Source organism: Cyprinus carpio, chromosome A5 (genome assembly GCF_018340385.1).
Source record: "Cyprinus carpio isolate SPL01 chromosome A5, ASM1834038v1, whole genome shotgun sequence".
Lineage (NCBI taxonomy): Eukaryota > Metazoa > Chordata > Actinopteri > Cypriniformes > Cyprinidae > Cyprinus > Cyprinus carpio.
The window spans coordinates 17,171,437-17,184,586 of NC_056576.1; the positions used below are offsets into that span (position 1 = coordinate 17,171,437).

At 33.2% G+C, this 13,150-nt stretch overlaps 1 protein-coding gene across 1 annotated transcript in view; it reads left to right on the forward strand.

Moving 5' to 3' along the window:
• The window catches only part of LOC109083914 (ubiquitin-associated and SH3 domain-containing protein B-like), a 29,135-nt gene extending 25,124 nt beyond the window's left edge, over positions 1-4,011 (forward strand). Inside the window, exons 13-14 of the mRNA XM_019098650.2 lie at positions 112-221; positions 1,247-4,011. Of these exons, the coding sequence (XP_018954195.1) occupies positions 112-221; positions 1,247-1,384 (248 nt within the window). The 3' untranslated portion in view covers positions 1,385-4,011. The remainder of the gene's footprint in view (positions 1-111; positions 222-1,246) is intronic.
• The last annotated feature ends 9,139 nt before the right edge of the window (positions 4,012-13,150 follow it).

The following is a 13,150-nucleotide window of genomic DNA, read 5'->3' on the forward strand; positions in this document are numbered from 1 at the left end:
GCAGGTACTTTTGCATGTAATCTATTAATTTTTTTCTGAATCTATGCTGATTCAAAGGTTTAATGCTTTAAGACATTTTATGTTAACCATGTTTCCATGTGTGTCCAACAGGAAATACAGTGCTGATTGTGGCCCATGCTTCCTCTCTGGAGGCTTGTACGAGGCAGATACAGGGACTGACCCCACAGAACTCTAAAGACTTTGTGCAAGTGGTCAGAAAGGTCAGATCTCTTCAGATCTCAGATGTCTATTTAAAAAAAAACAAAAAATTATAAATATTTTATTTCTAGTATTGTTTTATATATACTGTGTGTGTGTGTATATATATATATATGTATATGTATATGGTTTTATTTGTGTTTGTTTTTGTTTATGTATTTATGTATGTATGTATATATATATATATATATATATATATATATATATATATATATATATATATATATATATATATATATATATATATATATATATATATATATGTGTGTGTGTGTGTGTGTATTAGGGATTTGAATATTGACTATTATAAAACTATTAATAAACATACATATAAAGATTCTTATGTAAAGGTTTGTATGTATGTAAATTACAGATGATATTTCATTTATTAAAAATGTATTTATAAATAATCGTTTAAAAGGGGTCAGTAAGATTTTTTTTCAAGAAATTAATGCTTTTTATTTAGCAAAGACCCATTAAATTAATCAAAAGTAACGGTAAATACTTTTACATTGTTACAAAAGATTTCTGTTTCAAATAAATGCTTTTTTTTTTAAGTTCAATTCATCAAAGAAAAAATGTAACACAAATCTAACAAAATAACAAGAAACACAAACTAGACATTTAAGACACAAGACATTTTTCTGGAGCAGCAAATCAGTATATCAGAATGATTTCTGAAGAATCATGTGGCATTGAAAACTGGAGTAATTGCTGCTGAAAATTCAGCTTTGTCATCACAGGTATATATATATATATATATATATATATATATAAAATAGAAAACCGTTTCTTTCAATTAATAATATTTCACAATTTTGATGTTATTGTTTTTTTTTTGATTAATTAAGTGTTGGTTTGGTGAAAGAAAGTCACTAAAAAAAAAAAAAATAAAATCTTATCAACCCAAAAACTTTTAAATAGTAGTATATATTTCCTTTTTTTATTTCAGTCTTATGTTATATGTGATATTTGATATATACAATCTACTGTATATACTCTCTCCCTTCCACTTTCTCTTTCACAGATACCTTACTTAGGCTTTTGTGCTTGTGAGGAGATGGGCGAGACGGGCGTTTGGCAGCTAGTGGATCCACCCATCCTGCCGCTCACGCATGGACCCAATCACAGCTTTAACTGGAGAGAAACGCTGCTGCAGGACTGAGGAGGCTCTGCAACTTACCCTCACTGCTCCTCCTCCAAAGGCAACAGAGGCGTGCTTACAAGTCACATCATCACAGACCTGCATTATAGCACTATAAAAGGCTCATGCTTCCATAGCCACGTTCTTGCACTGCTGCAGTACACCGCATTGACCCTGTCTTAATATATAAAGCATAAGAGCAGTAATATTTGTGGTAGATTTCCATAATGTGCTCAAACACCATTTGCCTATGGCCTACTGGCCTATAGACAAGCTCCAGCAGAACACTTGCTTCCAACTGTAGCCCAGAAGAAACTAAAAATCTGAGAGCTTCAAAGACATCAAACACAGGATGTAATACACAGCGATAAACTCAGGTTTCCTGACTCAGTGAGTTGATGAGTCATCCAACACTTCCAAAATGGATGCCGCTGGACTCGAGTTGGGTCTCCGAACCCTTTGTAAACTCCATTTTCTTAGACCCTGTAGGGGAACAAGACGTCTCCCTATTACACTGTGAATCAAATACACATGCACAACCTATTGCATCAAGATTTCCCAATTACACCTGCTACAAGCCCACTCACCAACTCATAAAAGCACAAGAATATAATCTGGCTATCAGATAAACTGAGATGAAGCAGCTTTAAAGTAGTTTAGAAGTGGATTTGGTGGACAGCACATTCGTCCTGTGCCTTGGTGTCATGCTGCTACACTTTGCAACTATAGGACACTTTGGGAGGACTGTTAGTTAGGGCTTATTTGGAGACGGTATTTTAAGATGTACTGTCACACTTTTCGCATGTTAGGGGCCATTTTAAAAGGGGGAGATGATAAACCCAGTAAGAACGTCATCAAAATTTCAAGAGCAGTGCCACAAATGGTTACAACTTCATAAGCAGCAGCTTAAATAATGTTATGTGCAGCTGTTAAGGAACGCATTGCTGTAAGGCAATCTTTACTTTCTGAGCACTTGAAATATCAAACCAAACAGGAAAGAATGCTTCAGCAATGTAAAGGATTATACATTAATGCGTAATGTGTCTGTATATACTAAGTAACATAGTAAAATCCATTTGGTGTGTTTCACCTTTAAATGGAAAAATTAAAATTGCATTTATTTATGTATTCATAAGATAGTTGTAAAGAGAATATGATGGTGCTTCGGGTTTTTGTTTGTTGTTTCCTGTTGTTTGAATAGAGAAATCAAGCCATAGCAAATGATGATATAAATCACTATATAATGCAGTGTTTCTCTCCACTCTGAGGACTTATATAAGCATATCTGTTACGATTACTGTAATATGCCATCTGTGTTTCCTGAACTTCATAACTATTTTAGCCCACTTATAGATTGACATTTAATGATGATAATAAGGAGGGGGCATGCATAATGAGATGTGCAATGCACTATACAAGCAAAAGGGGTTTATTGTTTTTTTTGCTATAGTTGTAGACTCGACCAAACATGCCAATCCAAGGTCTGGAGTCAACATTAGTGCGAGTAAATTATTATAGAATTTTTTTCATTTTGGGTGAACTATCTTTTTCAAACATTTCAAAGTACAGGGAGTCTAAGACAAATCTGTCATTAATTTGGCATTTTCCAGCTCAACAGTAACATAACCTTCTAAATGCTTCCTACTCATGAACTTAAACGAGACATTTTTCTCAGCATCCATTAATTTATGTAGAGATTTCTAATAAGCCAAGCCAGTGTAAGTGTGTGTGGTTGAGTGTTTGTTCATGTGCTGGAAGATGAAAACGCTGGTCTCCTATTAAAAAGAATTACCTTATTAAATCGCCCTTGTCTGCCATTACAACATGCCTACCATGAATAGATAAATCCTTGTTCTTCCAAATATGGCAAACCACCCCATCATGTGTATTACCACAGAGAGTTGAACGAGTACAGATGGACAAAAGCTGATCAGAGGTAATATTGTCACTATATGTTTTCAAAAGCATGCTATGTGTGCAACTTCTTCTGATTGTTTGAAAAGGAATGAGGGTGTAATATGAGCCAAAGTGCTTCATTGATTTTTTTTCAGAGGCAGAATAAATAATTTTTTAATGTGTATACTTTAAGCATATTCTGACCAACAATTCCCGTTTTGCCCATTAGGGTTTGTCTTTGTCCTGAAGCTCTTCTGAATCATGAGATGTTTTGTATATGCTTACTGATCAGTGACTGAGGAAATCAATGAATATACAAAATCCAAATACAAAATATTTAGAAATAAAGATTGCTATTTTAGTTATTGTTATTAATCGTGGTTTGGTCCTCCCTGAAATGAGTCATTTTTAGTTTATATTTTATGCTTTCATTCAGGTCATCTGATTTATTTAAAGTTATTCGAGTTTTACTTGGGGGCATTTTAACAGCTTGAAAATTATCCTTGCATGCTCAAGAAGAAAAAGTAAATGTACCCCCTCCATACTATAAAAAGTTGTACAGGAAATGACTGCACAAAATTACATTATAGTTCAGTGCTCAAGAAAATTTAATAGAGATTCCAAAAGCATATGTGACATTCCATCACGAAGCTACCCTTTTAAGTATGTTGTTGACATTTATTTTAAGACTTATTTTCATGCATAACATTTGTAAAGCATGTTTGCAAATAAATCCTTTGTCATCCTGCAGAGTCCTTTCTGTGATATTTGTCATACTTTACACTGCAATATGGTTACTGCAATGGAATTACTAAGCAAGTATGCTACAAAAATATACTAACAAATAAAATGATTGTGATATTGCTTTTGAAATCACTAAAGGTCTCTATACAAGTATAGCTTGTTTTTAAAGGGTGCTTGTTCTTAAGGGTGGGTTGGCCCCTGCAGGCATAGCCTAATCATTTTTTAATCTAAAGATTATGACTTTTAAATAAATGTATTTATCAGTGTATCATATTATTTTGTATTATTATTAATTTATCAGTAGTATTTTGATTAGGTTACGTTTTCAATCACAGATCACCTTTTTGAGTAAAAGATGTGCTCATAGCTGATTGGTCCAATATCCTTTTAAAAAAGTTCTTCCGATTGTTTCTCTCCCTCCAAATTAACGCATGCTTTCTTTTCTTTATATCATAATAATGTGAAAATGTGTTTACATTTTTCATATTTTTGTTCTAAAATTATCTTTTTCTTTTCAAAGAAAAAATAAATCACACGGACTTGAACACGCGATTGGCAGTTCACTGCAAACGTCATAGGTATGTGTGCGCATGCTCGTGAAGTAATCGCGATTTCACTTAGAGAAATCAGTTGCAGTCAGCTTCTGGAATCAGTGATGCTTGAAACGTAAAATTTGTCAACGAAACATTAACACGACAAGTAGGTGCATTTATAAAAGAGTCCATCATTGTGGTCCATAACACTGACAAGTCCGGAGTTTAACCATATTAGAGGAAGTTTGGCATCGACTGAATGACGGATAGCATCCGAATATTTATTTCTACCACCAAACAGGTAAATCCTATTTTTTACATAATGTGCTACACATAGACATAATGAACCAATTGTTTGAATGATGCTGTTGTCAAGTTCTTATAAAGATAAGCACATAACGATATCAACGGCTATTTTTAGGGGGGAATAACATATACTTTATAAAAAAAAGTTTGCAATTTTCATTTGAATTTATAGGATATATATATATATATAGGAATAACATATACTTTATAAAAAAAAGTTTTATATATTTATATATATATATATATATACAGTAGAGGTCAAAAGTTTGAATACATTACTATTTTTAATGTTTTTGAAAGAAGTTTCTTCTGCTCATCAAGCCTGCATTTATTTGATCAAAAATACAGAAAAAAATGTAATATTGTGATATATTATTACAATTTAAAATAATTGTTTTTAAATTTATTATACTTTAAATTATCATTTATTTCTGTGATGCAAAGCTGAATTTTAAGGATCATTATAACATGATCCTTTAGAAATCATTCTAATATGATGATTCATTATCAAAGTTGGAAAGAGTTCTGCTGCTTAATATTTTTTCAGAACATGTGATACTTTTTTAGGATACTTTGATGAATAAAAGGTAAAAAAAAAAAAAGAAAAAAAAAAAGAAGAAGAAACTATGTTTTTTAAAATATAAATATTTTTGTAATAACAATATACACTACTGGTCAGTAATTTGGGGTCTGTAATTTTTTTTCTTTATTTTTTTAAATAAAATCAGTACTTTTATTCAGCAAGGATGTGTTAAATTGATAAAAAGTGATAGTAAAGAAAATATATTATTAGAATATATATTATTAGATTTTTTTTATTATTTTGAAAAAATGCAGTTCTTTTTAACCTTTTATTCATCAAATATATTAGACAGCAGAACTGTTTCCAACACTCATAATAAATCAGAAGATTAGAATGATTTCTAAATGATCATGTGATAGACTGGATGTTACATGTGACACTGAAGGCTGGAGTAATGATGCTGAAAATTCAGCTTTGCATCACAGGAATAAATTATTTTTTTTACATATATATATGTATATATATAGTACAGGTCAAAAGTTTGGAAACATTACTATTTTTAATGTTTTTGAAAGTAGTCTCTTCTGCTCATCAAGCCTGCATTTATTTGATCAAAAATACAGAAAAAACAGTAATATTGTGAAATATTATTACAACTTAAAATAATAGTTTTCTATTTGAATATACTTTAAAAAAATAATTTATTCATGTGATGCAAAGCTTCACAAAGTTTTTAAATTTATTATACTTTAAATTATCATTTATTTCTATGTATATGTATATATATATATATATATCCCATATGAATATCCCATATATGTATCCCATATGAAACAAAAATAAGTATTTAAAGATTTTCATTTTAGGACATTTTCAGTCCCTAATGAGGGTATAATATATATATATATATATACCCTCATTAGGGACTGAAAATGTCCTAAAATGAAAATCTTTAAATACTTTTATTTTTGTTGCATATGGGATAAATAAATAAATAAGGTTTTAAAGAATGGCAGGCATTTTCACGATAATTACTATTTAAAAACTAGTATATGAAAACTCTAGTAGCCACTAGATGGCATGCAGTGACTCCAGTTTCTGTGCTGCCTGAATGTATAGAATACCGATAGAATGTGATGGAATACCTGTTGGATGATTTCTTCTGCAAGTTTTTGTTATTATTATTAATTAATTAATTAATTAATTAATTAGTCAAAATTGCACACCATAATATCTTTAAAATATATAACGTAAAGAATTATGTAAATAATTATGATTACGATAAGATTATGTTCATATGAGACAAGTCTGCAGTAATATTAGTTTCTGGTTAAGTTTATTTGATATAGCACCCTTCTAGTGCTTATGAAACTTTCTAATTAAAAAGCATTTAAAAAATAAAAATAAAAAAATCTTAATTTCCCAGGCCTGGTCCTCTCTCGTCTTGCACTGTCGTCACTCCTCCATTTATCCTTCCCTTCCGGAGCTCCTCCATGGGACTCGAGTCTGGTGAGTGTGGCTTATTATCATTTACTCCACCGGCCTCGCTCTGCTCCCACGGCTCTCGGCCCCGCTTCCCTTGACACACTGAAAAAAAAGGGAGTGGCAAAAGAGAGTGCGCCACTAGACTGTAATTGGTCAAAGCTGAAAATTTAGCCCTGTGATGATGTTTTATTAATTAGCATGCTAATTAATTGATCAATTCCATAATTTCATGCATTGAGTCAAGCTCATTTAAAAAAATCCTAAAATGATAGATAAAGCTAGAGAAATGCTACTTATAAGCCATTCAATACAGAGACGTGTGTGTCACATAGAAAGTGTTCAGATTTGTTTTATGTATATAGTATTTGAGCTGTTTTGGACCATCTCATTGATAGCTTATATTACATGTAAGTTGTTCTGTTATACAGGTCAACTATAGGAGAAAATGACTCATGGTTAGCTTTATAACACTGGGGGAAAGTGATGGGGTGGTGCTGAGGGCTGACATACATAATCCCTTCCTGTTAACACAATCCTCAACAATACAAGCGCATCAGGTAACGCTGATTGAATGTCACAGTGATAGTTGTCTGTGATTATGGGGAGCTTAGCAAATCAAAGGTGAACTTCTCTCAATTGCTCAAGCGGCCTCTGCTGCCTCAAGACATCTCAGGGTCGTATGCCACACTGGGTGCTAGAGTATGCTTCCATTCTCAGGCTGAACAAATGTGTGTGGTAGTAATCATAAGACTGAAAGGAAAATGCTTTGGCTGTATATATATATTTTTTTTGTTCTCCTGGCCTTCTTCACTCATTGTACTGTATGTCTTGTACATGTTCACCACACCTATGCTGTCTGCTTTGATCTGCTGCACAGGGTTTCCACAAAATATGGAAAATGTATGTATTTTTTATGTTAAAAGTATTTTAGATGTCTGGTTTGTTTTTGTAAATGGGTTTTAGATAATGAAAATAATCACATTTCTATAATGAATATGCAGTTTTTATTTGCTCTAAAACATTTAATTGGCTAATATTGCTCTTGTGTACTGTAAAGTTTGAGTGCAGGTCAATTGTGATGTCGATTTGTGAATGAGTTTTTCAGTGAATTGTTTGAACTGGTTTACTATTTGAATCACTTAATTTAAATGATTTGTAGAAATTACAATTACAAAGTACTGAATTATTCTTTTTCAAATCAATCTTAATTTAAATGATTTTTAAAAGTCATTTTGAACTGATTCACAAATGAGTCTCAATGATTAATTACAGAATTGATCTGGGGTGCATCCAAAAGCATCGTTAGTCAACTATGGTCGCAAGTTCCGTCGTAACCAACATAGTTCAATGATTCTGTGTTTCCCGAAACCATAGTTGAAACGAACATTCGCAGACAATGTCTCAAACTTACGTGGTAGGAAATACATCTCTCGACCTGTGGTTAGAAGCATAGTTTCTTGTTAGTAAGACATGTGGACTTAAATAAATTATGCTCTTTGGCACAATAAACAAGCAAACATACAGTATAGTCTATATCTTCCATTCTATTTAAATATATATACATTTTAATCTATACATTTTAGCGCGTCCTCAGTAAGTGCCATTTTTGAAGTGTGCACATGTGCATAAGTGTCTAAGGGAACCACGGAGTATGATGTAAGAGGAACCCCACATTGAATCAAATAAAGCAAAATGACAGGGAACAAAACAATAGTAAATTAATCATCAGGTTCCATGCTCAATAAAGCAGCATCTCAGAGATCTCGAATCAATTAATTAGTTATTACTCCACCACATGCGTGTGACATCATTTAAAATGGCCCTAAATTGTTGAACTAATTTGGGTCAAACGACGGAGATGTGACTGTGTTCGTGACTGGCTAGTTTCCACAACAATGCATCGTACTATGGTGGTTAATCGGTGAGTTAGGTCATTGTACATAAAATGCACACATGAACGATTTGCTAATAATTAATTCAGTAATACTACAAATAATTTCAGTAGCACTAATAATTTTTGAAAATAATTCAAATTCAGATTTATTTGATAATAAATCATTCAAAATCAATTTGTCAGTCAGTTTAGACAATCTCAGCCAGTAATCATAAATGCATAGAAAAGTCTTGGAAATTAATTCATGAAGAAGTGTAGGGACTTATTGTTTAATCAGAATTGACCAATTCCTTGGCACCTCTTTTCATATGGCTAAGCATTTTTCCCATCAGCCACATTTTGGGTTGGAAATTATTAAATGGTGATTTCTTTGTGAGTCAGTGGCCTGAGGGAGGCAGGTGAACTTCATAAAATTGTTCTTTAACTTAGTCCTTCTTTGCCACCTTCCATTTGTTCAGCTTTTCTTCTGAAGGGAACATGTCCAAGTCCATGTCGCTGTGCACAAACTCTGTCAATCCTCCATCTCTAGTACCACACACAGACTTACACACTCAGAGCACTCGCTTCTCTCACACTGCACACAAGAGCTCTTTTGTTCTGTATGTTTCTCATGACCTTTGACCTTAGGTATCATTCAGGTGCCCATTGGCGTCTAAGAGGTGTTCCCTACAGTGTTTTTGCTGCGTCCCAATATGTCTACTTATACTACGCCCTTAAAGTATGCACTCTTTTGGTGAAGAAAAAGTACACATTTTTGAGTGTGTAGTAGAAAGGCAAGCTTTGGGACATACTATCACGTCATATAATTGCGTCTTTAACCATCTGCTCTGTCGCATAATTACACACATTCTGTCACTGTAAACTGGCCTGTCAATCATCTTGTCACAGTTAACATTCTCCACATTTCATTTAATTTAACTTCCTACTGTTTTGGAGAGAAATGAAGTAGCACGTTGATCTTCCAGCCGTGGGTCTTTATACAGAGAACTCTGCTCATATTTATTTGCATAATTAAAAGTTAATGGCCAAACGGATTTTTATAAAAGTTCCCATTGTTATTGTAGATTAAATATCGTAACACCGATAACATTAAATAAAAAATTTTAACAGGTTAAATATCGATTATTAGTAACTCAAACCCCTTTATCTAAACCTATCTACTTAACCGTCAGTCGTGCACATCTGCCATGTTTGTAGTTTTTTAACGTATTTTATTCATGTTTGTAGTTCTGAACCGAATCATTCATCAAAGCGCAATGGATTGTGGGTAATATATTAGCCATCAAAGTGCGCATGGATCCACACTTCAAAAATCTACCTAAAATTGTAGATCATCCGGGGACTTCTGGCTTACTCTTTTCAACATACTGTGCTTTGGGACACACTTATTTTAATCTCACATACTATTTAGGATGGATAGTATGAACATTGGGACCTAGGGTTCGTCTCTTATTTGCACACACAAACCCTGGCAAAGAACTGGAGAAATTGCAAGAACAGATAGCAAACTCTTTTTCCTGTATTGTCTGAAAATGAAACACGATTCTAAATAATTCAACAACTGATTTTGTTGGGAAAGAAATGAAAGTATGTATAATTTAAATTAGAGTGACATTTTAGTGAGCTTGAACATTGTGTGTGGGCTGGGGTTTACGTTGCCGACAAGACTATCATCAAGTGAGGATCTTACTGACCTGGAACTATCCGACCTTGTCTGGCTTTAAACATCCCCAAGCAAGCACTTTCCAGAGTGACAGTTTCTTTTTCCTTCAGTCTACTTATATAAACCTCACATTCCCTCATGATTTTTGAGAAAATAAAAAATGGGCTTTGCCATCTGAGGGTGGGAATCAACATGGACATGGTGATACATTATTATATTTATTTGTGCATCAATATAATATTGAAATGTTTAATGTTAATTTTTTTTAAGGAAATTAGTACTTTAATTCAGCAAGGATGTGTTATTTGATAGAAAGTGCCAAAGAAGATGATCATAATGTTACAAAAGTTTTCTGTTTCAAATGTTTCTGTGTCTGTTTTTTTTTTTTTTTTCTATTCAAAGAATCCTAAATAGAAATGTATCATGGTTTCCTCAAAAGTTATAAGCAGCACAACACTTTTCAACATTACTAATAATAAGACATGTTCGCACTGAAGACTGGAGCGATGGATGCTAAAAATGTATCTTTGCCATCAAGGAATCAAGTACATTGTAAAATGTATTCAAATAGAAAACAGTTATTTTAAATTGTAATTATACGGTAGTACTGCTTTTAATCAAATAAATGCAGCTTTGATGAACTTAAGAGTCTTGAACAGAGCTTACTGACCCTAAACATTTGAGCAGCAATGTGTGTTCTGTTTGTTTTGTTATATTGGAAATATTGTGTATATATGCATATGTATATATATAATATTGATTTTTTTTTATAAATATTTATTTTGGAACCATCACGTCAGGCCGTCTATTTAGCATTACCCTTAGAGCCACTGTGTCATCCCAGCTGTACTAGTCACAGTCTGCATGTAGCTGTCCTCAGTGTTCTGCTCATTGCTATGAATCAGCAAAGCTAGCAGAGCACAGTACAAAACACAGACAGAATGTTCTGTCTGCTCGCTGGATTACTGGAGCTATTTCCAGATAGCACTCTGTACAGTTTTCTTTCTGCCACACATACACACAGACAAGGTTTTTAAGGGCGGTCTGCCTCTGGGGACAGCTGTGTCTCTCTGAGTGAGGCTCACTGAGCCATGGCTCCTATACATTCATGTGTGAAAGCAGTATATGTCTGTGAATACAGAAGTGCTGGCCAGTCTTGGGATGCATGAATTCTTAGATCCTAGATTGCGTGCTGGACTCTGATGCTTTATGCATACAGCAAACATGACACATTAAGCCCGATGAAAGACCCTGTTAGATCAACTGTGAATGGCAGCACTGTGTTCAGAGATGGTCTTGACAGAAGCTCTGGGTGTGACCATGTTTACTGGGTTTGACTGTGGGATGTTATGTGCCTTATCTGCCGTCATATAGTTAGACTGTATGCTATATAGATGTGTATATATAAACTTGCACACTATGTAAATGTGTAAATGTGGGTCAGGAAAAAAAGAGGAGATTATGTGCAGACAGATCCGCTCTTGGTGTCAGTGCTGTGGGATATATTAGATTGAGGGATTTCTAGGACAGACACCAGAGAACATTCAGATTGCCCTCAACCACACATACACACAGTTCAGGATGTCCTCATTCATTCTCCATATGCAACACACTTACATGATATATATGTAGCGATGCTGAGTCCTGACAATAGTGCAGGTGCGGTTTAGTAATCTCCAGTATCAGCTAAAAAGTTAGTTCCACATTATGACCACATTTTAGAATAATAATAATACAGTCATCAAAACTTTGAAATTACACAATGTAGAATGGAAATTATGTAGTGACCAAAAATGTTGAACAGATCAGAAATATCTCATGATTTTGCTGCTTCAGAATAGCTACTGTTTGCATAAATTATGCATTCATTCGCTCAAAAACTAAAACTAATTCTAGCAAAACTAAATCTAAAGTGTTTAGAAGTTCTTAAAGATCGGGTGAACCATACATTCAATCACGTGTGTCCAACTTTTAGCTGGTTCTCACTAATTTAGGAATGTAGAAACACAGCTTACACTATTTTTATTTTTTAGTCATAGCTATTATAATTTGGATTAGAGAGGATGTGATGGAAAAATGATAATGCTATTTGAAGAAAAAAGATAGAGCATGATTTATTGGGAAGTGTATGAAATCTGTATACAATAAGAAAGGTTCTGTTTTACTGTAGTTATTGTTGGCACAAAAAGTTTGGAGTCTTTAAAATAGTGATCAGACAACTTGATAAGGGAAATTCTTTGATAAAAGGAAAGAAAAAACAAGTTTTGTCAAATTTACCTTTACCTACATATATCTAAAAGAGCAACATAGGGTGACATTTACATTTGTGACCTGCATGGACCAAAATGTTCAAGCAGAAATTTTCTGCTGGCAAGTTCTCTTTATTTGCGCTGTTCCTTGTGAATATATGTAAGTTAAAAAATGTGCTTATCAGTCTCACATTCAGATCATAAGATTCAAATGATTTTTTGAATTTTCTGGGAGTTTTAAATGAAAGATCACATCTAATACTGTCAATCAGAGCATGATCAGAACATGAACATGATCTTTTGAAGTATACAATGTACTATATACTGTATACTGAGGTATTATATAGCCATTGTAGTAAACTATCGTGAATGGTAAGGTTTATGCTATTTTTATGCTTTTATGTTTGTCAGTTGTACCTAAAAATTAGATTAACATGTAATTGACATGTAACAAACAAATAAATGCAAAAAGTGTTTAATTTCTTCTTCCCCAA